Source organism: Bactrocera dorsalis, chromosome 3, assembly GCF_023373825.1.
Source record: "Bactrocera dorsalis isolate Fly_Bdor chromosome 3, ASM2337382v1, whole genome shotgun sequence".
Taxonomy (NCBI): domain Eukaryota; kingdom Metazoa; phylum Arthropoda; class Insecta; order Diptera; family Tephritidae; genus Bactrocera; species Bactrocera dorsalis.
Genome location: NC_064305.1, coordinates 5,576,036 through 5,603,663, shown reverse-complemented (window position 1 = coordinate 5,603,663; position 27,628 = coordinate 5,576,036). Strand labels below are relative to the sequence as shown.

The window sequence follows — 27,628 nt, the reverse complement described above, 5'->3', positions numbered from 1 at the left end:
GCCTTTAACTTTCTTATTCAAAAATAGTATGTACAAACCTATTACTAAATGTGTGCAAACCCATATTTATATATATTTATATTTATAATTATAAATATTTTTATATATAATTATTTTATCGTAAGCACTTGATATGGGCATAACCTTAAATCCCCTTTAATATGCTATTCTTCATAAATATAGATACATACTTGCATGTGTATATGCATATACATACATCTATAAATATGTATATTTTTTATTTTTCTTTTTGTATAAAATTGTTATAAAGAATGTAGTAGTGATGTACTACGGTTTCTATGTATAGAAGTTATAAACTATGAATTCCTGTAGCCTTCGCAAAGCATTTTGATAAAAGGAAAATGTGCAATGCATTATGTTTGAATATAAAGTCTTATGTAAATATGTTTGTATTAAAACTCACATGTTAGTCTACGTACTGCTAAGCTTAAAAAATACTATATAGTATGTATTTATATATAACTAAGTATATATGTACTTATTTTTATGCTCAAGATTGTGTCAGTTCTGGTTTGTTTGAGCTTTGAAGCGGGATATGTGTGTATTAATCGAAAAAGCTAGCAAATGTGGTCTATGAAATATATACTTATGTATATACACATTTACATATGTATACATTTCAAAAATAAATAAGAAACAGATATAGTTGTTAGAAGAAAAAAATATGTACATACATACATACAGCATAACAAATCAAAAAATAATGTTAGTCAAAGCAAAAGAGAAAATATTAAAAAAAAAGAAAAACAGAAATAAAAAAAGAAACAAAAAAACATTAAAAAAAAAATTAAAAAAAAAAAATTAAAAAAAAAAAAATTAAAAAAAAAAAATTTCAAAAAAGGAAATTAAAAAAAAAAATATAAAAAAAAAATAAAAACATATTATAAAAAAAAAAATATTAAAATAATACCCTTCACAAATGCTTTCCTCTTAGCAAAAAATAATATAAACATTTTTTTTCTGATTTTAATCTACCAATTTGTATGACAGCTACATATGTATGTATATGCTATAGTGAGCCGATCTGAACAATTTGTTCGGAGATTATAGCCTTATCTTAAAAAACAATTTCTACTAAATTATGTGAAGATATCTTGCTTAATAAAGAAGTTTTCCATACAAAAACTTCATTCGGATCGGTCAGTTCATATGACAGCTATATGCTACAGTGGTACGATTTGAAAAATTTGCTCGGAGATGGTAGCGCTACTTTAGAAAATAGTCTGTGGCGAATTTCGTGCAGATAACTTGTAAAATGAAGAAGTTTTCCATACAAAAACTTCATTCGGATCATTCAGTTTGTATGACAACTATATGATATAGTGATCCGATATCGGCAATTCCAAAAAATAAGCAGAAAACAACGTGTGCAAAATTTCAGATCGATATCCCAAAAACTATATATAGTTACGAACATGGCTTAAGTGAGTCAATGAAAGGTTTATATAGATAATAATAAATAAATTGAAAGAAATAATATAAATTTATTTTTTTTTGTAATAAAATACTAACAAATGTGCGTTTAATTGATGAAAAGTAAAATGCTAAAAATAACAAATAAAAATACAACTGAAAGCATTTAATAAAAACATAAAAAAAAAAATATTTTTAAAAATTTACGAAAATTATGCGCATAACACTACACATACAAAATACATTCTGATACAAACACTTTTTCACGTTTTGTCCACGTTGCGTGCAACTTAAAACTAACTACTTACTAACTACTATATAGTATGTATGTATTATATGTACTTAATCACTAAGAATCTCAACATTTTCTACAGGCTCACGTGGGGGTTCATCAAGAATTCACAACTGAACGCGCATGGTGTGCATGTTGCTGTTGTTGTTGTTGCTGTGTGTGATGATGATGATGCGCTGTAATTGCTGTTTGTGCTTGTTGTTGCTGTGTGGCCGTTTGCCGTAACACGGGATTGCGTAATACCAATTCAGAATCTTCGGAAATGATCGGCAAAGCATTAGCCCAATGATAGTTTATCAAATGGCTAATACTGTCGAAAATGCGATCCTTTGTGCGCACCACGCCTTCCGGATCGATTAGCAGCAGATGCTTGGGTGTCTTCACCTCCAAACCGGTAAGCACGTATTGACCATGTTTACCCTGTGACTCGCGTACAAGAAAATCACCATCGTTTTCGAGCATACCTTCGGCAATTTGGCGACTGATGCCCGCATGGAACCACAGTTCGGTGTTGAGTTGAGAGCGCTGCACTTCGGCGGACAGCGAAAAGGGTTCTATGTGAAGATAAAGTATATATAAATAGTGGCTTGGGGACTTGTTGTGGTTTACTCACGCATATCGAAGACGTCACGCACGAGTGCTTGTGGTTGCGCACAAGCGCCCTCTGTATCGGCCATTGGATCGAAATTGCTGAGATTCATTTTGGTCGTGGTCTGATCCGGCGGTGGACTGTTTAGGTCGATGAGATTACTGCTGAGACGATCGCGTGGCTTCTTCAAATTCAGCTGGCCCACTTGGTGTTGAGGTAATTGTGTTTGTTGCTGCTGCTGTTGTTGTAGTTGTTGTTGTTGTTGCTGCTGTTGATGTTGCAGCAGCAATTGCTTTTGTAATTCCGGCGGCAGATCGTTCTCGCTCAGCAAGTCCGGCGGTAATTTGTCGGGCAAGTCATTGTAGTAGTCCTTGATATTCTCCGCCGGCGTGTTGAGGTTCAAAACAGCTTGGCTTCTGCGAGTTATGACAGAATTTATTAAATGGAACAGCCGAAGCTTAAATCTACTTTCTACTCACTTCAAGTGCTTGATTGCATTAAAGCGCAACATGAACGCTTTGCCGATTGTCAATATTAAGTCTTCGCTCTGTCCACCGATGCACTCGAGCACGTAGCAGGCGCGCCACTCGTCCTCATTCTTGGCGATGTACGCCAGAAAGTCCAACGTGTCCTGTGAATAGCAAACACAAATAGTATCTAACAACAAAAGCAATAATCAGCGTTGGCACACATGCCACATAACAGTATGTGCTCGTTGCAAGCATACAAATTGAGTGCAAATAAGTGTATGGTGTGTAAACGGTTGCTTACCGAATCGCCGCCGGATGCAAAAGATATGTGTGGCATATTGTGACTGGCTATGCGTTGGCCCGTCTCGGCGTTCACCAAATCCAGCGCACGACTTGACACGTTGATGATGACGTTTGTGCCGGCATTCTGCATGTGCGGCCGATCCGAGATGTAGTGCAATATCTTCTTGTCCACGCGTCGCTTGCCGGCCGATTTGAGGCCAGCCGCTGCACAGACACGATTGATGCATTCACTGTGTTGATTGGAATGAAAATTCATTTGAATTTCTTTCGTTTTTAAGGCTTTATTAAAAATAAAGTGAATATGTTCCAGAAAATTATAATAATTCGAGCAATGCTTCTGGCCTCTTGACGTCTCCTATCGAACATCTACATGGTGAGGGCTGTCTGCTCCCTGTTAAGAAGCATAATGAGCTCCTCTTCAAGCAGTTTCTGCGGGGTGTTTCAGTAGAAACCATTCCAATAGTCATCCGGTTAAAGCGGAACCGCCTCCTAGGAACATCAAGAGGTCTTTCTACAACTACGTCGACGACATAAGACAATATGCCGACCAGAATTCGGACTCAGCAAACTTCAGACATGCAATGACCTCCATTCATAGCGGAGCCATAACCGCCATCATCGACTGCCTCTCAGTGAATGGCGTACTTGGCGTCAAACCACCACTCAATGCAGACGACGATTTGGAGTTATTGCGGGAGTCGAGAGGGACCGTTGCGCAGCTTTGTTCTGGATACTTTAGCAGGTTAAACTCCTGCATTAAACGCATACCGACTGTGCGGACGAGTGAGCAACCCTTTCCGGCTGACTCGTGAGAACAACAATTACCGAAACTAACAAATACAAAAACATACCGTAAACAACAACCACAAACACTTTGATGACTAACGCTTTCAAAGGGATAACGTCAGAGTAAAAGACTCCAGGCAACCTGTCCGACGAAGACACCCTACTCCGTTCCTACGATAGTCAGGTCTAAGTAACCGGAACGAACTCGAATTTAACCGGCCAATGACTGTCAGCTCGGCACCATTTCTCGAAATTACTACAGGAATGTTTTCAGCCGCTACAACAACAACAAGACACACTCCTCCAGGAGAGCTTCCGAATGTAACGCAGCGGTACGAAGCAAAGCATCCTAAACACAAATGTGTAATCCTCCATCACCAAAGAATTCACCAGTATCAATCAAGTGCACTGGAAAATCCGCGTAAAAAGGAAGAAATCCTTAAAACAAGTGAACGAAAACTAGTACCAGAGGTCATTCTTTATAAAGGGTGTCTCAAAACTAACACAAGAATGGAAATAAATACAGGGTATCCCAAAATTAATGCAAGATTGTCAAGAATCATGCTGCGGACGCCTGAGTTGACGAAGAGAACATAAGCGGCCAAAAGCAGAGGAGGAATATGAATGTTTCTTGAAGAGGAAACAGTCAGAGCCCCATGTTGAAACCCGTAGGCAGACAGGTTCCCACATATGAGTGAGTGAAACGACGAGAACGCTGCCCAAAAAGTATAAACCGAGCATCATACAGCACAGATGGGTGGAGATCGACGTCAGATATTCGAGTCTAGTTTTAAGCTATCTACTCAACAATCCGGCGGGTCTCCATCCGGTTTTTGACTCCTCGGAGACACTCAGGGGTTATCATCATGTGCGCGGACCAGACCTCCCTCCTTGGCTTTTCTAACGGGTAGTGTGGCTAATATTAACAAAGCTTTTGTAGGCCCAAAATTGAGATTTATACCAGCCAAGGATAGCTCAAGAAAGCCTTATATCTAATATAAAGATGTTCGATCTTCCAGTAGACTTTATGTCGGTTATATCGGCGAATGTGTGAGTTATTCTAATACAATTGAGAGAGTGTGTTTTTCTAATAACGGTGCTTATAATGAAAAAAGTCGGGTGAAAACTAGTCCTAGATTCCATATAACTACAAGTATATAGCCTTATGTACCAGAAGGTACTTCCCTGGCTTTAATCCTTGCAAGAGTATGTAATGTTCGGTTATAACTGAAGTTAGCTTCTCCTTACTTGTTTTTTGTATACCCATACTTTGCTATAAAAGACTGATATGACACTACTCAAGCTCATAGCAAGTTCAATGAAGTCGGAAAATCTTCTTATCCGACTTAATTTCCCTTTTCTTTCATGTAATATCCGCTTTCGTCGGAAATATGCGCCTTGTCATATCATTTTACTTTACCTCCCTGTCGCGAAACTTGCACCAGCGCCACACTAGCTTAGGTCGTCAAGTGCAGCGACCATAAAATACAAATCCTTACCCACTAAATCCCGCTTATACTCTAAAGCAAACACAAAAACTCCACGCTAACCACAAATTTGTATGGCTGCCCGTCGAGCTACTATTTACATACATATATTTCCAAATAGGAATAAGTATCTAAGTGTGTACTCACCGCGCAACTTTGGTTCTCGTTTCGAAGTTCAGCAATTTCATTGAAGTTTTCACCTCCACGCAGCCGGTGTACTGAAAAGAGAAAAAAGAAAACGAAAATAGTGAAAAGTGACTGCTTCTGCTGGTGGATGGATTGCGGTTAGAACGCCGACTGCAAATACTACCGAGTCAGTCAAACAGAAAAAGAAGACACAAGCAGGTGGCAAGGCAGTGAGGTGGTGCAGCAAACGCATTCACGCGCTGTAGAACATACATATGTCTGTCGGAATGAATTGGAGCTGGAGAAGCAGGTGGGCAACAAGTACGCGTCAAAATGCAAGGCAAGGAAAACAAAAGATATTTTACTACGCTCTTAAAACGAAATTAAATAAAAAGAAAAAAATAACCACCGACGACGGTGTAGAAAGGTGGGTAAGTGCTTCAGCGCAGAGCTGAATGAATGTGCACAGAAAGCGAAGCAGCGAGCGGCGAGCGTAGGAAATGAACGACGACGACATTGGCATTGGCGCTGGTAGATGCCAATAGCAAAAAAAAGGAAAATGAAAAACAAAAACAAAAAGCATAGATGAGTGCTTCAGAACAGCTGTAAAGCGGCAGCGTGTGAGTTAAGCAGTCAACGGAAGCAGCGGAAGTAAGGCAGCAAATGCGGCGCTGCGAAAGAAGGAAGTGACTCTTGAAAATATGAAAAGTATGCCTGTAACCGAGAAGTAGGAGTGAACGCCAACAACAGCATCCTCAGCATATGCCTGGCGACCAACGTGCATTGAACTCTGGGTAAACAATTCAAAACGCTCGCACAATAGTACACGCAGCGTCGCGAAGGAGGAAGCAGGAAATGCATAAAGCAAATGCCGCAATGCGCTGCAATTCATGTTCTGCTACCAAAACGTTGGTTGCTTGTCGACAGGATGCCGTTAGCTGTTGTGATTATGCGCTCGGCTCAGCTCAATGGCGACAGGAAGACGCAGCAGCGGCGCGCAGTGCCAACGGTCCAAATGTACAATGTTGCACTTCGTGTAATTTAATACTCACCCGCACATTGAAGGAGACGCCCTGCTCCATGATCAGCTCATCGGGATAAGCGCAACCTTCGTTAGCAACGCCTCCATTGGCCTCACAGCCATTGCGTGGCATTTTGCCGTCCTTTACAGTGGAAAATTCCGACTCCTTCGTGAATTTATAATATTCAGTTGATTTTGCGGCAGAAATTCACATTTATTGTGCGCATTCGCTTTTTGTTATTGTTGTTCGAATCGTCGCTGGAATCTGCAAGTGAAAAAAGATGGGAAAATGTTGCCAATTAACATTTAATTAATTAATTAAAGAAATGGATGGATGTATATTGATACATATTTGCTTTTATCATTTTTGAAGCAAAAAGTGCTCCAAAGAGCTCTTTGTGGCATAACGATGAAAGCCGAAAGTGTGTTGGAAGAACAATTCGGCTCGTAAAGGAATTCAGATAAAATCATATAGTAGAACTAGCAAATGGTAGACACCATGACGTGGTGCAGAGGCTTAAGTCGCAAGGCATTCCGGTTTCTCTGAACCGGGTTGGATGGTACTGTATAGCACTGCTGTTGTGGTTGTTGCGACAGAAAACTGAAGTAATTTCGAGAAATGGTGCCGAGCTGACAGCTTTTGTTCCGATGAAAATTCGGATCAGTTCCGGTTACTTAGACTCGGCTGTCGTGGAAACTGGTATAGGACTCCTCTTGTTGTTGCTGTAACGCTTACTTAGTCCCCGTAAGTGTGGTAAGATTCAGTTAAATTGTCATCGAGGTCATCCAACGGTAGGCCCAGCAAACGTGCTATTTCGACGCGGTCGGACCATAGGAAGAGGGGTGTCAGATGTGTAGCGCTAGCAGGGCATGCAAAGATGTAGTTAGTATCATACTCTTTTTACACTGGACGTATGTTTCATATGTCAGTGTCGATTCTGGATTAGTAGGAGTTGAATCTGCTACAGTATACAGAACGTAGATGCGCAAAGGTCACTCTCGCTGATCGCGGCAACTCGAGCTCTTCATCTGCAATAGCTGGTGGTTTGACTCCAAGTACGCCATTCACTGAGAAGGAGTCGGTGAAGATTTTAATGGCTCCCCTGTGAATGGCGGTCAGTACACTTTCGGAGATCTAACCTCGTTTGGATCGGTATAGTATTCTTCACGCGGCTTACAAAAGACAGCTTTTGTGCGACGACCAAAAACTATCATCTCCTAATACAAGGTGTTATGCGACTCCTATACTCATTGCCTGATTTGCAGTCAGACGACGAATTCGTGTATCTTCGAACAGAATAGTCCCTATACTGGGCTGCTGTGGTAAGTAACAGTGGCTTTACCACATCATGGGGGTCTGATGCGGCGGACCTTTATATTCTCCTTTAACAACAGAGTCTCGGCAGCTCATGCCGATGAGCTAAGGTTGTAAGATGTCTTAAATTGCTAAAATTTAAATTTCGAAGATAGGGCGTAAAAGATTGAGTGTAGCGTTTGCTGTATGGCACGTAGCGCCGTCCTGCTGGAACCAACTGTTGTCCAAGTCTTCCTCTTATATTTGCTTGAAGAAAAATTCGGTTAACATTGCGCGATATCGCTCACCATTGATGGTTACGGCTCCTTCTTCATTTTTGAAGAAAAATGGGCCGATGATTCCACCAGACCAAAATCCGTACCATACAGTGATTCGTGCTGGGTGCATTGGCTTCTCGACGATTACGTGCGGGTTTTCTGTGCCCCAAATGCGACAATTCTGTTTGTTAACGTAAACATCGATGCGGAAATGTGCCTCGTCCGCAAAGATGATTTTTCGGTAAAATTGACCATCCTCGGTCAAACGATCTTCTGCCCAATCTGCGAACTGTAGAATAGTGAATAGCGATTTCGTAAATTTTAGACTTTTTACGGAATATCTGTCACTTTCCGAATGGTATTTGACGTTTCCAATGTCGAAATATAGATAATTTAAATTTAAAACGTTAGATGGCCCACCTGTTACAAGATGCATTCATCTCTCTCCTGCTGACCGAAATTTTATAGAAGACGAAGTTCCTTATCATACTTCATCTGGTCGGAAGTCTCCAATGTTATTTACTGCCTTGGTTCCGTTTAGGTACAAACTTCGGTGAAGAAGTCTGGTATAAGAAAAGAAGCTGCTATTCTTGATAATAGATATATAGTTATGTTCACTGTAACCCAGAAAGATATTAGGTGACATAAATGCCTCTATATATGTATATGTAGGTTATTTTATCAAAAACACAAGCCTACGAGTGGTACCAAGCCTTTAAAAACGGTCGAGAGATCGTTGAGGACATGCCTCGTTCTTGACTACCGTCGATCTCTTCAACTGATGAAAACATTTAAAAAGTGAAGAATATGGTACATGAAAATAATCAGGCAAGTATTAGACAGATGGCAAGAGAACTCGACTTCTCTCACGAGTCCGTTTGAATAGTTTTAGTGGATAATTGGGTATGAAACGCGTTCTTGCTCGACTCGTCGTGATAAAGCTGAATTTTTTTCAAAAAGAGTATCTGATTGGTCTATTGGAACATGCTTGAATGTGTGAATTCCGATTTCACATTCATGAAGGGCATTATAACTGCCGATAAGACATACATATATTTATGAGTTTGACACCCAAACAAGTCAACAATCATAGGAATGGAGAGAAAAAAACTAGCCGAAACCACAACAAAGCCGCTCAAAAATCAAGATGATGCTTATTGTTTTTTCGATATTCGTGGTTTGAGGCATCATGAATTCATTCCGGTGGGACAGACGATTCTATTTGGCCACATTGAGGCTTTTGTGTGAGAATATCCGTCGAAAAAACAAAGAATTGTGGAAGAACTGTTTATGAATATTACACGATGATAATACATAATCGCACCGAGCCACGATTGTGACTGAATTTAGAACGAAAAATGTAATGATCAACCACCGTATTCACCAAACTTTGCTACGTTTGATTTTTTCTTGTTCTCCAAACTGAAATTTGCGCTCCGTGGAACTCGTTTTCAGTCGATCGAAGAGATAAAATTAAATTCGCTGAAGGAGCTGAAGGGCGACCGAAAAAGTGCTTATTAAAAGTGTTTCGAGAACTGAAAAAATCGTTGTAATAGCTGTAAGTGTATTACTTGTAGTTCTGGTGGGAATTACTTTGAATGCAACGAAATAAATATTGATGAATAATTAAATTTTTTTGGATTTTATTTACAATTTCCGGGTACTTTTTCACAATGTATGTATGTACATATATTCAAATATCCGTTGAATATATCAAAATAAAGCACCATATTTTTATTGCCAACAATTTTCCGCTAAACACACATTCGAATATTTTCCAGTATAATTTTCTACAATTTCCATTATTCTAATTACTAATGCAGAATTCAGATGGCATCAATGATAGTTAATTCTGCATAATACTCGGAAAATAATATCCGCGTGGAATAATAATTTAATTTATAATTATTGCCACAGTTGTTATATGGCAGCGAATGGGTGTGTTTTGATGGGTTTAAAGAGCGTGGACAAGTGTAATGTAAAGTGAGAGCTGTCAGCGCACGGCTGAGGGCAACTGATTACTATAATGGTTGTTATGGTTGGCCAGCCGACCGTCAGTTGGAAACCCAAGCCGGCATTGGCAAACAACAAAAATGAACAGACAATCGGGAAGTTGATGTGCGTCATATGGATACATGAACAAATGTAACCAAATCCAGCCAAAGGTAAAGGATTAGAAAGATAAACAACAAACAGAGTTGGTTAACCATTTTAACATTAATTACTGCATAATTAAGTAATTAAATGTAGATAAACGAGGGGTATAAAGCACCATACTTCCAAATTTACTTATATTTATGTATATTTGCCATTACAAAAGCGGTCAACAATGGTCGAAGTTGGTGAATGGAGGTGCCTCCATTTGTAGGCCGGAAAAGCAAACACAGAAATGAATGAATGCAATGTAGACAACAAAAGACCCCAGCTGTCCAATAGCTAAATGCGCTGACTAGGCGTCAGAGAGTGCTCGCCCTCAACTCCGGACAGCGCACTCAAACAACGCAAAAACAGCGTTTAAAAGCAAAAGTAAAGAAAAAGAAAAAAAAAGGGACTTTCGCGTTAATTACAGCACAAGCCCTAAGGTTGAGGATTTAAATTTTTAATTTTCCACAGAGCCGCCGGCAATTACTCATCATCGAGTCGGTGCTCGGTGAAATGCTGCGAGTTGTGCTAGTGCTCATTGGAATTTCTTTGAAAAGATATATGGATATATAATATACCTACTATATAAATAAATTCATAGTGTATATGTATGTGTGTATGTGTATGTATATTCATCCATGTAAAAGCAAATCGGAAGTGCCGGCCCTGAAGACTTTATATATATTGTATATGTGAGTTGATTTGCAGTAGTACCTAATGAAATACCATTCTTGAACATGACAAAAAATTTAAACATGCATACATACATACTTACATTCCTATGTATGCGTTATAGGTTGAGTCAGAAAACTCTATCGAATTTATAGGTTAAATTGAACTTATATGTACATATACATATGTATGTACATATGTACATATATGTAGATAAAAGTTAAGGGAATATTTTTAACTTAATTTTCAAAGGTGTGGGTGAGCATTCAAAGTTTCTCCCATAAATAACACCTAAAAGACTGTTTTTTTTCAAAATTTGAATCGTGTACGCTAAAATAATAGCATATTGTTAAAAACTTTAAATTTTACAAAAAATTTTCCTAAGGGATATTTTTTCAAATTAAAAATTCGTATAGTTAAAAGCTGTGCAAAGTGAAAATAGCTGCTAGTATTACGAAAACAGACGGGAAAAAAATTCCCACATACATATGTATGTATCTATGTACATGTGCAAATAACACGTAAAAAAATATTTTTTTCATTAAATTTTGAACTGCTTAGGAGAAAAACGCGAATTCTTTTAAAATTTTAAATTTCCCAAAAAATGTCCCTAAGGGATATTTTTACAAATCAAAAATTCGTGTAATAAAAAGCTTTGTAAAGTGTAAATAATTGTTAGTGCCACGAAAACAGGCGAGAAAAAAATTTCTCACATAGTAAATACCACGTAAAAATATATTTTTTTCATTAAAATTTGAACTGTTTAAGAAATAAAACACGAATTCTTGCAAAACTTTAAATTTCCCAAAAAATGTCCCTTAGGGATATTTTTCCAAATTAAAAATTCGTATAGTAAAAAGCTTTGTAAAGTGAAAATAATTGTTATTACTACAAAAACAGACGAGAAAAAAAATTTCCCACATAAATACTACGTAAAAAATATTTTTTGATTAAAATTTGAACTGTTTAAGAAATAAAACACGAATTCTTACAAAACTTTAAATTTCCCAAAAAATGTACTTTGGGGAGATTTTTCCAAATCGAAAACTCGTATAGTTAAAAGCTTTGTAAAGTGAACAAAATTGTTAGTACTACAAAAACGAAATCCACTACTATAAAATATGCCTTCAACTTAAACTTAAAAGTAATCAAGTAACAGTTCACATACATATGTACATACATACAAGTATATAGCCATAAAATAATAATTTAAAACAAAAAATAAAACTGGCAGCATATGATACTCACGCTTACACACACATATATACATACTATTCCCTTATTTTCATATTTTCAACTTTAATTGAAGTCAACAGTATTGTTTTTGTTATCATTTGTGCCGGCGGCGCGGTCATTTCATTGAGCAGCACTCATATATGATTAAAAAAACAACAACAATAATAAAAATTTTGTATTTTTTGGGTGGGGGCACAATGTGGTGTCATCACTCAGCCATTTATTTACATTCATATACAATTTATGTACAAACATACATATTTACATATAGGCATATGTATGTGTGCTTATTATTACTATTTATATTTTTTATAGCAACTTTTATGCCATTGCAACAACAAAGTGCCGATAGAATGATGCATCGTTCTTTGTGTGTGAAGCTCTGCGTAATCGCCCTCAATTAAGTGCTGTGTTGTTGGTAGCAAAGTACGAGGTCAATTTGATAAGTGCGGCGGACAGTAGAAAAACAATGTCGGCAACGAAAATTTGGACTTACGAAAGTTTCTGCGCGACAAAAGTTATTTTTGAAGTATAAAATATATTCTATAAATAAAAATAACCAGTATTGAGAGACCACTCAGCTGATATACCATTAAAATGTTAAAACTTCCAATACAAACAAGTTTTTTGTGTCCACATCACATACACGCACATGTCAGAAATGGTAACCTTGACCGGAAATACTTTCATGCCGCAAATTTAGGTTAAAAATAAATACTTCAAGCAGGTGTCACGACGCTGAGCTCATAAGGAATAACTTACTTCGCACTATTGTGTCACTAATTAATCGGAATTGAAATGACGAATTGGTAAGGGCTTCCCTCAGCACTTTCTATAATGCATGCATACATACATATACATACATTTAACTTTTGATACATTGAACGCCGCGCTTAATCATATTAAGCAAATAAAAAAGTCATTATTCACCCGAGCTCCTTTGCATAGCAGTTCAACTGCAAAATTTTTAAAAATATCGGCTTGTCGGCCTTTTGTGAGTCAATGCACGATTCTCTCATCACGTTTCTGCAAAACTCATTACAACTGGCGCACATAAATTCGCTACATATATGTAGTATATAGTATATAGCTGCAAAATCTGTTGTGTTAATTAAAATGGGCGCAAAATCCGCAAATAACAATTTTCAAGGCGATCGATTCGTGGCTTACAATGTTAGGTTAGGCGAGAATAAGTTATATAGCTGATCGTTAGAGAGGTTTGAACTTTGACTGATCAGTCCTTTTTGAAGCCAAATAAATGACTTCAATAATTAAATTTAAAAAATATCGTTATCGTCTTGAACCCATCATAAGTCAGCTATTCTCGGCAGCTCAGTCAGATCTCTAAAGTTGTGGGATTCAAGCTGTTTTAGCCTTTATCTCACAAATGCGGTACAATCAAAAAGAAAGTATTATTTGTTCTTTAATGCCTTCCTCCAAGCAACGTCCCTACCCACGAGAGTCGGTTCAGAACGGTTTTCGGTCGTAAGCAGAACGGACCCTGATTTTTATTGATCAAGGATTCTCAAACCGGCAGCATTCCTCCAAATTACAGCAGAAGTTTTTGGTCCCGCTACAACTACAACAACAACACCAACTAGTATCTCGGAAGATTGTTAATATTACCGCATGGACACCTATGTGTTATAACCCTTACAATCAGGGAAAACTGAACTTTATGTGTTATAACCTTTACAATTAGAGAAAGTTTAACCTTGCTATGGACTCCCTGGTTCTGTTGTGATTTACTTTGCGTCAAAAGCATCTTCCATTCGCAAAGGTTTCGATAGTTACTTAGCGCTTACCAAGCACCGTCAGACCCAGCTGTCCAGTAGTGATCCATAAAAGGCCAGTGCAACTCCGACCCATTCCCACTCCAACGACAATGAGGCTGGGGTATCCTTTTCAATCATTAGTCTTTTTTAGTTAACAGCTTTGGGATTCCGTTCTGATTGATACCCAAACATATTCATATGCAGAAGTAATCCGATGACGGTGATTAAACATTCCTTAACCAGTCTCAATCACTCGGCTATTGAGATCAAGCCTGGTATTGCCGCACTACTATCAGAGTGGATAGTCACTTCCCTAAAGCAAGTTCGCTCTAAAGCAGTACATCAGCTACTACTTTAATGGCAGCAGCCTTGACTTGAAAAGTGTAACAATAATCGAGAAGATTTAAGCTGGTATTGATGGGTAGTTTCTCAGACCTTCATCAACTTTCAAGCCTTGACCCATCCATGAAGAAGCCCACAACCCTGCTCCTCCAACGTCTTCTCCCTACCCATGTCTCCCTCGCAAGTATAATGGCAAGCAGAAGACAAAAAATATGTATTCAATAATACTCTCTTCTCTTCTGTTTATTACTCCGAGAAGAGTTGATGGATCAAATACAACAAAGAAACATTTTTGTCAGTTTGCAATTTAAACCATTTTGAGAGACATTATTCCATCAGTGTAAAACTATCATTAGTGTAAATCGAAATTTCCGGAACGGAAGTGAGAGAACCAGTGTTGTACCAGACAAACTGAAATACATAGAAACGTCTCCGTAAACTTCACAAAATCTGACGAATTTGTTCATTATTTTTACTCATTTTTGAACAGCTGTAACTTTTTTTCAACTTCCCCGAATTTAATTTTTGGTTAAATGAAGCCTAAAATTTCACCTTTCCAACACTATATGGTATGACCCATTGTGATTGATAGCACTGGATATATACGACTGCAAGATCTATTCACAAAATACAAAAATACTTTTTCGGCTACCCAATATATTGGTTATCATACACTCATATTGAAAGAAAATTTGAGTTTTGGTTATATAATGGTTATATATATAGTGATATCTGACAGCGGAAGCTGTTTATGACGATATGTAGTAATAAGGGATAAAAATAGAAGGAAATATAGCTGACTCTATAAAAAAACACCCAACGACCAAGAAGAAACTATCAATATCATAAAAATGTTATACTACGAGTATATGTCATTCTATATCAAATATTAATTGTCATTCTGTCGCAAATTATATATGTAAATAAATTCTCAGGAAGTTCAGCAGTCATAAGCTTATAATTACTTCCCCATGCAACTTTCATTCTAAAATTGAGCACAAAAACAATTGAATTGGCCAATAATTGCTTTACAATTAAAATTTCGCATAACTCTGTGGCAATAAAAAATTATAAATTAGGCAATAAATAAATTCACCGCAATAAAATAACAACAAAAAGTGAGGTGCAAATGACATGTGAGCAACAAAAATTACTTGGAAAGAGAAAATCAATAACCTTTTTCCAAGTATAATATTATTTCATAACCAAAGCATTCAGTCACTCGCTTTAACGCCCACACAATTTCGCCTAAACATAGCATATCATTCCTAAACGATGGAGGAGGCATTTAGTACACCACAAGGCACTGCTTGTAGCTGACAGTCATTTATTAATATCATAAATAGCCGGCGTGTCGGGGAGATATTCTCACACACCCAAACGGCGGTCATCGCCCAAAGACAATCTTATGCTGCTGCACACTTTCTCATAATGCATACATACATAGCTAGTACTTGTATCGTCTTCATGTTGTGAACTTTTGTGGCGCTTCACTGCCAGCAACATATGTACATTATGTATGATATGTCGGGGGTATGAGTCATGCGAAATCATATATCAGTGGTGACAAAGCAGCAACAAACAATCGCTTTATCACGCCAATACCAAGAACATTGCAGTTAGAAGCACCAATTACACACACATAAGCGTGTGCTTGCTTCTACCCAGCTGGCAGAGTTGTCCATGGGAGCACCAATTGTATTGTCACAGCGACAATTAATGTTGAGAAAATGAAGGTCGCATACGGAAAGAGGGCTGTCATGCCACTTTCTCTCTCTACAATGTGTGCTGTAGGCAAGAAATAGCTTTATTTAAGGAGTTGTAGTGTTTTCCTCGGAGGATGGAGTTATGTGTAGAAGTTTACGCAAGTGAGGGAAGTTTTCCATTCCATTCAATTCCAAGTGAGGAAAGTTGGCCAAATATTACTCTTTTACATATGGCTGAAGCAGGTCACGACTTCCGGTCTTTGACCAAGTATCCTTCGGGTAGCCAGAGGATAGTGCAGAAGCATGGACGATGACAACATCTGATTAGTCGACTTTACTAGTTTTCGAGAGAAAGGCAGTACATCTTACAGGATCTTACAGGATCAACAGAAGTAAAAAAATAGGTGATCAGTTGATAGTTTGCGAGAAATCTTAACAACCGACTTTGAACCCAGGTTCACATATTAAATTAAAGAAACATCACTGATGGGCGTCACCACCTTATGATACTTAGAACACCATGGTTATCATACCAGCCAACAGGACAGTCTTCGTCTGCGTCCGAGCTTTTTTGTCGGATGAAGTGCACTGTTTCGATTATTTCTAGGTTTCGGGCGTGTACCAGTGAAGACTGATTTAGCTACATATCTAAGCAGTTTGGTAATATGAGATTGTGGTTATCCTCTGCGGTAACCGGCGCACCTGGACATGGCTCATCTAAACACGACTTGCGAATTGTAACCCGATGAACAAGCGAAAAAAAACCTGTTTGATTTCACTGTGTGGTTTAACTTTCGAAAACAATAATTAAATTGCCGGTCGGCATTACTTTAGGTTCTCCACTTAAAGAACTCCTGGAATTTTTTGTTATATCCAATACAACCACTGCTATACCAAACTGGACAAAGTGTGTACCCAACAGCACAATGTGAGTACACAATAATTATGCAAGTCTATTTGTGTTGGTGCTGTTTGTACTGGAGGTCTTGTCAGTTTAATGACACCAAATAAATAATAGTAAACTAAGCTATCAGCGACGTGAAAAAGAGAGTAAAATGAGCAAAACACAATTGCAATAAAAATTATCGCAAAAGAGTGTAGAATGTTGTTGTAAGCCATGGAAACAATTTGCAAATACGTTTTGCAAATTTTCTTATATAATTAACTGCGAGCAGGTTGAGGTTTTTCATTTAGCAAAAATAATGGTATAACATGATTTTTTTTTTTACGTTAACTACGGTCGTACCAAAATTTCTTAAAGCATGAAAGGGTATAAAAAAGACCTTTAACTTGATTTTTATCGGTCAGTTTATATGACAGCTATATGCTAAAGTGGTCTGAACTAAACATATTTCCAGGAGATTGTAGCGTTATCTTAGAAAGTAATCTTTGTCGAATTTCATGAAGGTATCTTGTCAAATAAAAAAGTTGTCCATACCAGCACTTGGTTTTCAACGATTCCTTGGTAAGACAGCTATATGCTTTAGTGGTCCGATCTGAATAATTTTTTTGACGATTATATTATTAGCTTAGACAAGAACCCTTGTCAATTTTTGTGAAGAAATCTCGTCAAATAAAAAAGTTATCCATACAAGCACTTGGATTTCAACGATCACTTTGTATGGCAGCTATATGCTATAGTGGTCCGATATTGGTGATTCCGACAAATAAGCAGCGTATTGTAAAAAAAAGGATGTGTGCAAAATTTCAGATCAATATCTCGAAAATTTAATGCTCTCCGATGTCTCCTTCTGGCTGTTGCAAGCTTCGTGGCACACTTAATATACGCTGTTCAGGGTATAAAAACATGAAAAATGGCTATAAAATCGATTTACATATGTATAAGCATATACAATATTAAAAACGGAAGCGCGTTGACTGCCAAAATAGTTTATAATTCTGTCTGAGTTGAAAATCACACAGCACTTAATATGAAAACACATCTGTCCAGAGTAAGCGCCACATTCACCACACCAGCACTCCATAAAAGGTATTGATAATAAATAGTGTTGAAAGGAGAATTTAAATTATCAATGAATATGCGATTGTTTACTGCCAACGGCTTTTTTTATTTACATATATTTGCATACACACGCACACATATGCAAATTATTACAAAAATGCATAGCTGGCTTCCGCTGCTGCCGGCGTCACATTCAAATATGATCATTAAATTATCTTTTATGACTTTTGATAGGCAGCCACCTAATATTATTGGACATAAAATAGAAAAATACTATTTTGCAAATATTCTTATGGCACATCTCGCCAATGAAGCCTCAACAGCGGAAGGAAGCGATCAAAATTTACGATTTTCTGAACATACATATACATGTATAGTATATGTGCTTCCTGCGAACTGAGTCATGGGTTTGGGTCTGCAGAATTACATAAACACACATACATATATGCATGTGTATGTACTTATTTATGTACATATGTATGTATATAATATACATATACAGTGGTTATAGTGAAGAGCTGCCTCGCATATTGAAAACAACCATATTGAACGCGCGAGCTTATCAGTGTCAATTTGTCGCGAAAATATATGCCACTTGGATATTGGCACGAATTACGGAATAATATGACACGAAACAAAATTGACAGCTGCAATGCTGAAAAATACTTTGTATTGAGGATAAGCAAGCTTGAAGTAGTTGCATTAATTAGCTTTTTATGGGTAGTGAGGTTAGTAGTGCGCAATTTGCACGAGGTGTGTAAGGTTTGAAGATATAGAATGAAATAAAATATGCGACTCTAAAAAAAATTAAATTAAAAAATAATAAAATAAAAAAATAGAAAATAAAATGAAAATAAACTTGAACAAAAAATTATAATTTCGAAAAAAAATTAAAATAAAAATTGGAAAAAAATTTTTATAAATTAAAAAATTAGCAGAAAAAAATATTAAAAAAAAATAAAATTATAAAAATGTACTAAAAAAATCAATTTTTTTTTAAATACACGACTATATTAAAAAAAAATAAAATGTAAAATAAATTAATAAAAAAACATTATAGTATTAAATTAAAACATAAATATTAAAAACAATAATTTTTGTAAATAAAAAAAAATAAAAAAGAAAGAACAAAAATATAAAAAATAAAAAGAAAAATGTAAATATTCGACTAAATTCAAAATATATTAAAAAATTAAAAATGTTTAAAATATGCGAGCATATTAAAAAAAAAATTAATTAAAAAATAGTATTATTATAATGAAAAACATAAAAATTTTAGTTTTTATAAATAAAAAATTAACAACGAAAATATAAAAGAATTAAAACTAAATTTAAAAAAATGTTAAATATTCGACTACAAAAAAAATAAATTAAAATAACAATTACAAAGCAAAAAAATTATTATAATAATCTTATTATAATAATTAATTATTATAATTAATCTTATTATAATAATTAAACAAAAAATCTAAAAATTATAAATATAATTAAAAAAACATATTTTAATCTATGTATAATATTAATCTCAATTTAATCTAATATCTTCCCTTTTATGTAGTAAAACAGAAAAAGCTTTCAAAAAATCACTATCCTTCACAACGAAAGTGCGCACTACTTTTAAAATATCGAACAAAATATAAAAAAAACAAAAAAAAAGTTTAATTAAAAATATAAAAAAATAAAATGAAAATAAAAATTATAAAAAATAAAAACTTTGATTACTTATTAAAAAAAAAGTAATAAAAGTATAAAAAGTTAAAATAAAAAAAGATAAAAATTATAATTATTAAAAAAATGTAAATTATTTTTATAAAAAAAGAAACTAAAAAATTTAAAAATAAATTACAAAAAATTAACAAAAAATTAAAAAACAATTAAAACACAAACATACATACATACATACATATGTATTTCAATCTATAATATTTATTTTTTTCAAAACATTTTGTTCAATAATACGAGTAATAATAGCATTTAAATCTCAGGCATTTTAACTTTTTCTACTTGTTACCTGAAACAAAAACCTCTGCAAAAATCACTAGCCTTCACAAAGCAAGTGCGAAACTTTTAAAATATTGTACAAACACAGTGATAAAATCACAAAAACAAAGACTTATTAGCGAAACTATAACGCAGCGGAAAAGCTTTTTTAGAATGGTAAAGGTAAACAGTCGTTTGATTACCGTCATCGATTTGCGTTGCTGTAGCGTCCCTGAACCACATCCGCCCATCACTCGCGCATAAATATACACATACATACAAACAAACATGCAAATGTTTGTATATTGAAAATGTACACACACCGACGATCAATCAGCAGCTCACGCGCAGTAGCAATTGCTTAAATGAGTGAGTGACGTTTGGCATTTGACGTTTGGAGCGGATTAATTGCGCGCAGGAAGGGAATATTTTATGAGCAGAGCTAAATGTTCCAAGAAACCCTGGGGCACTGGAAGTGGGTTAATTTTCTACAAAATTTATATTTTATTAAATTAGAAAATTTGGTTTGGGTTTTTGGCTATAACGAGGAATTTTCGTTTTAAGCTAAAGAAGACTTTTAGGTTATTCTTCTTTACTGGCGTCTATAACCGCTTACAAGGTTATAGCCAAGTTAACAACAGCGTGCCAGTCGTTTCTTTTTTTTGCAATGTAGCACCATTAAGAGATTCTAAGCGATGCCAGGCCCTTCTCCACCTGTTCTTTCCAACGGAGTGGAGGTCTTCCTCAGAGCTGGAGTGTTTTCGTCTATTCGGACGACATAACCTAGCCAACGAAGCCGCTCAATCTTAATTCGCTGAACTATGATAATGCCGTCGTATCGGTATTTGACGTTGCTAATACGCAAAGAACCTCAACTCGTAACGCCGACTCGTCAGATGTTGTCATCGTCCATGCCTCTGCACCATATAACAGGACGGGAATAATGAGTGACTTGTAAAATTTGGCCTTTGTTCGTCGAGAGAGGACTTTACTTCTCAATTGCCTTTTCAGTCTGAAGTAGTACCTGTCGGCAAGAGTTATTCTGCGTTGGATTTCGAGACTGACGTTGTTGTTGGTGTTCATGCTAGTTCCAAGATAGACGAAATTATCTACGACTACGAAGTTATGACGTGAGAGCGAAGTTGCGAGTGCAATGACTATTTGTTTGATGACAGGAAATATTTCGCCTTGCCTGTCTTGTCTTGGGAGAAAGTAGAACTGGAGACAAAAACGGAAATTCCAAATTTTTAGCAAGATTTGTTGGGTTTCTAAAATACAAGACTTTAGCCCACATCCTACCAACTACAATTATCCGACACTGCTTGAAGTCTATTAAACAAAATTTTTCAAGGTTAGCTACAACCCTTTCTAAAGGTTTTGACCTCTTTATTCAATGCTGAATTTACTAGTTGCATTGAGAAAGCAATTGAAAATGCTTCCTATTTATTGTATTGCTATAAATATCCAATTTATTTGGATTCTAATGACTTCAATTAAATTTTGACGCCTCGCTCAACAACGATCGTTGAAAGCAATGGCAGCGCCGAATGCATTTGAAGGCAATTAGTGGCAATTTTCTGGGCATTTATTATTGAATTAATTTAATTAACGATTCGTTAAGAATTCTTTTGGCGGGAAATTATTAATAAACATAGAAATTAAATATGTTTTAAATACGGACTAACATATGTAAGATCAAATGAATACATATGTACATATGTACATACATATGGTCACCTAAAATGCAAAATAACGTAACATTACTTTTTATAAGTTTACATGCGAAGCAAAAACGATATAATAGAAATCACTCACATTGAAACAAAATTTGAGTTTTGGTTATAAAATAGTTATATAATGATTATCATACACTCATAAAATGGTTATATATTAGTTATCATACACTCATAAAATGGTTATATATTGGTTATCATACACTCATAAAATGGTTATATATTGGTTATCATACAGCCATAGCGCAACAAAATTAAAGTTTTCGTTATAAAATGGTTACATATTGGTTATTTTATCCGACAGCGATTAATTTTTCTTGATGATACGTGATTTTGCATTTTAGGTGACGATATGTACATTTGTATGTAAGAATGCATATAAAAAAATTGGCATTTTATAAAAATATCTATGACAGTTAGAGTACTCTGATCCGTATTTTATACTCGGCAATACCTTAGAAGTCGAAGCTTCGAATTAATTTGAAATACATATGTATATGTATGTATGTAGTTAGATAATATATGTACATACACAAAATTCGACAATTTCTTATAAATTAATGCTTTATTTGGTTTCTCAACCGCAAAACTTACATATACATATATAACTCTTACTTTTTTTGGGCGCTTTTTGCTAAAATTCGACTCATAGCAATCGTCGGAAATGAGAAATCGCACAAAAATTTGCAAAAAAAAAGTGCCAAAGCTATTTGTCAATGCAAATTAAGTTGAAGACGGACAACATAAAAACAAAAAAGTTTTTCGAAAACCAAAGGAAATCGAAGCGAATTCTTAGAAAGTTTACACTAAGCAAAAGCCGAAGTTGTGCCTTTGGACACAAAATGCCGGTAAATCGACAAGTCATGGCGTTCGTTGACATCTGGCTTAAAAACATTAATTTACATGGAATCAGAAACATACATACATACAAACAATCATAGTATATACATATGTAGATGTGTTTATTTGGCGATTACTATCGCGCAATGGCCAATATCCGTTCGAGGGCTGAAGTCGGATGTTTTAAATGAACTACGAAAAAAAATATAAATAAAATATTATAAAACAAAAGGAGAAGATTTTACATATGTATGTATGTATGTAGTTTCATGTAGTTTATGTTTGCGTACACAAATCTACCATACAAACATATATGTATGTACATAGTATGTATGTGTGCAGAATTATAAATATATTCAACTTGCATGTTAATCAGCGCACAGCAACAAAAATACTTGTGGTAGCGGTAGAAAATCACTTTATATGTACAAGGTATGCAGATACATACATATGTATGTATCTTAGTTTTTATGTATGTATGTATGGGTATGTAAATAAATAAATCGTGATAAAATGTTGCGGCCGAAAGTCAGCATGTTAAAAGTTATAAAAGAACAAAATAAAAATAAATTGTATCTTTTGCGAAGAGCGAATCTGCAAGACATCCCATAAATATTAAGATGAATTGTTGTTTTTTTGTAAGCAAATTATTTTGAAGAATTTATTGAATGTGTATTTAGTCAATTGTTGTTGCGGGTGTTTGAGAAATGCCAGCACTCCCAACAGTTCGAATAATTTTTTGCAATTTTTATTATTTAAAAGAAGAAAATTTTTGAAAATGTTAAATCTGGAGAGAGGTAGAGAGAAGGACGGTTTTGCAATAGTTCAATTAATAAATATTAAGTAAAAATAAAAAATATTAATAAAATTAAAAATTCAATTAAAATATTTTATTAATAAAAACAATAGCAGTTATATAACATTTGTATAATAATATAATAAATTTTAGGTTAAGTGACCAGTAAAGAAGAAGAAGAGTCAATTTCATGCGTCCGCGAGAATTTAACACAGTTAGTCACAAATACAAACTCTATCCATCTTTCAGAATCACTATAAGATTTCTAGTATACAGACTCAAATCATGTTTCTGGTAAACTAAAGTTAGGTTATGTACTGTGATTTTTTACAAACTGCCAAGATACAACAAAAACGTTAACTTCGGCTGCAGAAATGCTATAATATCTTTTTCAAGCGCCCTTCTTATAACATTAGAGGGTTTAAAAATATCTTTGTCTAGATTTTATTCAATGAAATTGTATGGGAGCTATGTATGTATGTGTTATGGTGAACCGATTTGCACAAAATGTTCGTAGATTGCAGAACTATCGGGGTGAAACAACTATGCTGAATTTCGTGCAGATAACTTGTAAAATAAAAAAGTTTTCCCTACAACAACTTTAATTCGAACGATCAGTTTGTATGGCAGCTATATGCTATAGTGGTCCGATTTGAAAAAATTTATTCTGAGATTGTAGCGTTGCCTTAGAAAATAAACTGGACAAAATTTCGTGCAGATAGCTTGTAAAATAAAAAAGTTTTCCATAAAAGAGCTTAAGTTTAACTGATCAGTTTGTATGGCAGCTGTATGCTATAGTGTTCCGATTGGAACAATTTGTTTGGAGATTGCAGCGTTGCTCTAGAAAATAAACTGAGCAAAATTTCGTGCAGATAACTTCTAAAATAAACAAGTTTTCCATACAAAAGCTTAAGTTTGATCGATCAGTTTGTATGACAGCTATATGCTATAGTGGTCCGATATCGGCGATTCCAACAAGTGAGTAGTATCTTGGCGAGAGAGGAACGTGTACTTAATTTCAGTTCGATAACTTAAAAATTAATTGACTAATACGCGTATATACAGAGGTACGAACAGGCGGTGGGTGTTAAATTGACTCCCCACGACGCACCGTTTATGTTTTGATTTTATATTATAATTTAATAAAAGTTCCACTTAAGATTACTTTGTGAAATCTAATATTAAATATAATTTGTGTATTTTTATTATAAACAAATATTTAACAACTTCAACTCAGCTTAGAACTGAGCACACGAAATAATGATGGAGCACAATATCAAAGCAGAAAGAACGCAAAAATAGCAAAATATAAATATGAACATATGAACATATGAAGATGCAAATAATTTATACTCATTTTATGATATATGTATGTATGTATGTATATATAATATACACAAATGTATATACTTGTTTTTGGTATATTTATACAGTGCAATAACGCACAGAGAGCCAGCAAGCTGAGCAATAACAAATGATCTGAGCAAAAGTAATGTTGTTTACGGCTGCTGGGCGAGCTGTTTTTGCTGCTCTTGTAGTTGTAGGAAGGTAATGTATTTGTCGGAATGTAAGTAAATACACGTACAACAAATAAAATGTGAGTGCAAAACCAAGGTAAACAAATTTATGGCTTAGTAAATTACTTTAATATTTAGTAAAGACTGTATTTTTGTTTAAAATTCACAGAAATATTAGTAACTGTTGCCATTTTATATAGCGAATAACACATATAACATACATACATGTAAAAATAAATACATGTTAATATATGTACATATGAATGTATGTACATGCAAATTTGTATTTATCTTTCTAATGGTTTGCTGTTTATATACACCTTTAAAGCAACCACATTCCAACTAATAATTGTAATTTCATTTACATTAGCATTAAATAGTTACATTCCATAACTTACACTTGCAATTGGTCAACGGTCAGCGTTGATGTTTTCCAAATATCTGTTGCCTGCTAAGCCTGCTTTACCACAAGAATCCGCACAATCGGCAGCGACGCCGAATTCCTTCACTTGCACAAAGCAAAGGCAAAGATAGCAAAGCGAAAATTTAATAACTCAACACACAAGTCACGGCAATTTTTCATATACACGAATTTTTTATAATTTTCACAATATTTGCACAAGCACTTAGCTCAATCCTTTCTTTTTTTGCCAATTTCTTGCACAATAATATCACATTTTTTAATAATTCGCTGCCATTATCTGACACTGGACGCCATAACAAGCGAACGAGTGTGTCGGTACCTGCTTCCTATAAGTATCTATGTACTGGCTAATAGCAAGTAGTGTTGCGCGTACAACAAATTAGTTTGACTTGTTATTGTTATTGGTAAACACTTGTACAACTTTGATTTAGTAACATTTACTCTGCACTGCGCAAGTATTTTAACCAATTAGCAATTTTTTGTATTAGTCTTACGCCGTTTAAATATTGTCTCACTACAAATTGCTTTACAACAAAAAGAAATGTCCGCACAAGCAATGCACAACTAGAATTTTAGTGGTGTGTTATTATCGCGTTACTTGAATCAACTGACAGGAAAAGTCAAAAACATACGGCAGGTTGCTCGTTAAACATCTGTCAGTGATGGTATGCCGACGAGTACGAGTATATTTAGTGGTTCATCTAATAAGTAGCGAGCAAATTTGAAAAGCACAACATTGTGAATTTATCAGATGACGTTGAGTTGTAACTGCAAGTGATATTTTTCAGTTTTTGCACGCTACTGTAGTTCCGGTTACAGAAAAACGTTAACTTTTTTATTTATATGTGGTACGAACTGTACAGTTATCGACGCTTGCACAACAACAGCGAGTACTCGTATTGGTTAGCATTTTAGTAATGTTACTCATTAGCCCTCCATTTACTGGTTGACACTCGTTGAAGTGGGTAATGTAATGGCAGCTAAAGCAGTTTACTATATTCCAAGTGTTTGAAGAAAATATACATGTAGGTAGATAAAGAAATTTTGATTAATTTTGAATTCACCAACGACAATTGTAGGATTTGCGAAATTATTCACTTAATTTTTTAATGTTTCTGGACCTTTAATAGAACTTACATTTAATCAGAAAAAGTTAATAAAAATATACTTACTTTTGATAAGTTGTTTCTAGCGCCTGAAAGATGCTATAAAAATTGAATAACGGCTGCATGAGTTAGAAGCCAATATCTGCTGCATATTTTTAACAGTCATAATGTAATCTGGTCAGTTCTTAGGTGACGCTTGCACCGCGATATGATGTGATTTAACAGTGATAATGTACAGCTTGCCACGAGATTACATTATGTCTGTTACATTATCACTGTATGTAAAGTATACTTTACGTTCTCTGCTTAGGTGACGTTCGCAAAACGATGTGATGCGATAAAACAGTTATAATGTAATCTTGTGGGAAGTTGGCTTCGACTTTTTTTCCCCAACAAATAAGTAATTTCCTCAAAAACCCAAAATAACAATCCGGCAGTTATCTAAAAAATGATTTTTAGCTTGAAAGCGGTAAGAAGAAGACTAAAGCAGCTTCCATTTCTGAATTTGCATTTTACACATTGATCCAATTTATTGCATATATAGAATATGTATGTATGTATGTGTGTGTTTCAGAGCACATAGATATTTATATGCACATATGTACGTATGTTAATCTGGTTACATATCTATAGTTTTTCTGTTAATAATTTGGTTGTTGTAAGTATATTGATTTCGTAGCTTATACACTAAGCAAATATGTGGATATTTTGCATATTTAAATATTTGTTTTGCATTGAGCGAGCAAAGTTGAACAAAAAGTTTAAATATAATAATAAAACATGTTAAATTAATTGCTGAAAATGAAAAATTAAATAAAAAAAACAGTAATACGAATACAAAAACATAAAAAATTAAATAAAAAAATTAAAAAGAAGCAATACAAATAAAAAAACTTAAAAAAAAATATAAGAAAATATGAAAAAAATATAAAATAAAAATGAAAAAATTTCAAAAAAATAATAAAAATTAAAATTAAAAAATATGAACACAAATTTATATAATACAAAATAGAAAAAATTAAAAAAAAAAAATTATAATAAAAAATAAAATAAAATATTTATATTTATAAAATAAAATACTTATATTTATAAAATAAATTATTTATAGTTCAACTTCGCTGTTGTTAACGAAAAATAATAATAATTTGGGTATTTATTATTAAAAATTAAAATAAATAATCATTAAAAATTAAAAAAAAAATATTCAACATTAAAAAAGATATTAAAAATTAAAGAAAGATAGAAATATATCAAAAAATTAAAAAATATTAAACAAGAATTTCAAAAAAAAATTTTAATGAAAATTTAGAAAAAAA

General features: G+C 34.7%; 1 protein-coding gene across 2 annotated transcripts; it reads right to left on the bottom strand.

Annotated features, from left to right (window-relative positions):
* Positions 1 to 1,502: 1,502 nt before the first annotated feature.
* Positions 1,503 to 25,825, bottom strand: LOC105228415 (SHC-transforming protein 1). 2 transcript variants are annotated; one of them, XM_019991077.3, is made up of 7 exons: positions 25,177 to 25,825; positions 6,540 to 6,773; positions 5,509 to 5,579; positions 3,087 to 3,318; positions 2,795 to 2,946; positions 2,340 to 2,731; positions 1,503 to 2,280 (listed from the first exon to the last, which is right to left on the bottom strand). In XM_019991077.3, exons 2-7 carry the CDS (start codon positions 6,639 to 6,641, stop codon positions 1,826 to 1,828), a joined length of 1,404 nt encoding a protein of 467 aa, XP_019846636.2. In that variant the 5' UTR covers positions 6,642 to 6,773; positions 25,177 to 25,825; the 3' UTR covers positions 1,503 to 1,825. The 2 variants fall into 2 exon arrangements, with proteins under 2 accessions (XP_019846636.2, XP_011206540.2); XM_011208238.4 differs by having other exon boundaries at positions 25,181 to 25,825.
* Between the last annotated feature and the right edge of the window lie 1,803 nt (positions 25,826 to 27,628).

Bases quoted from the DNA above. Each gene is read 5' to 3' on its own strand.
- LOC105228415 (XM_019991077.3), bottom strand. From the start codon at position 6,641: ATGCCACGCAATGGCTGTGAGGCCAATGGAGGCGTTGCTAACGAAGGT. The intron at 2,732-2,794 runs GTGAGTAGAAAG...CATAACTCGCAG, and splicing joins AATGCAATCAAGCACTTGAA to AAGCCAAGCTGTTTTGAACC. The intron at 2,281-2,339 runs GTGAGTAAACCA...ATCTTCACATAG, and splicing joins GCGTGACGTCTTCGATATGC to AACCCTTTTCGCTGTCCGCC.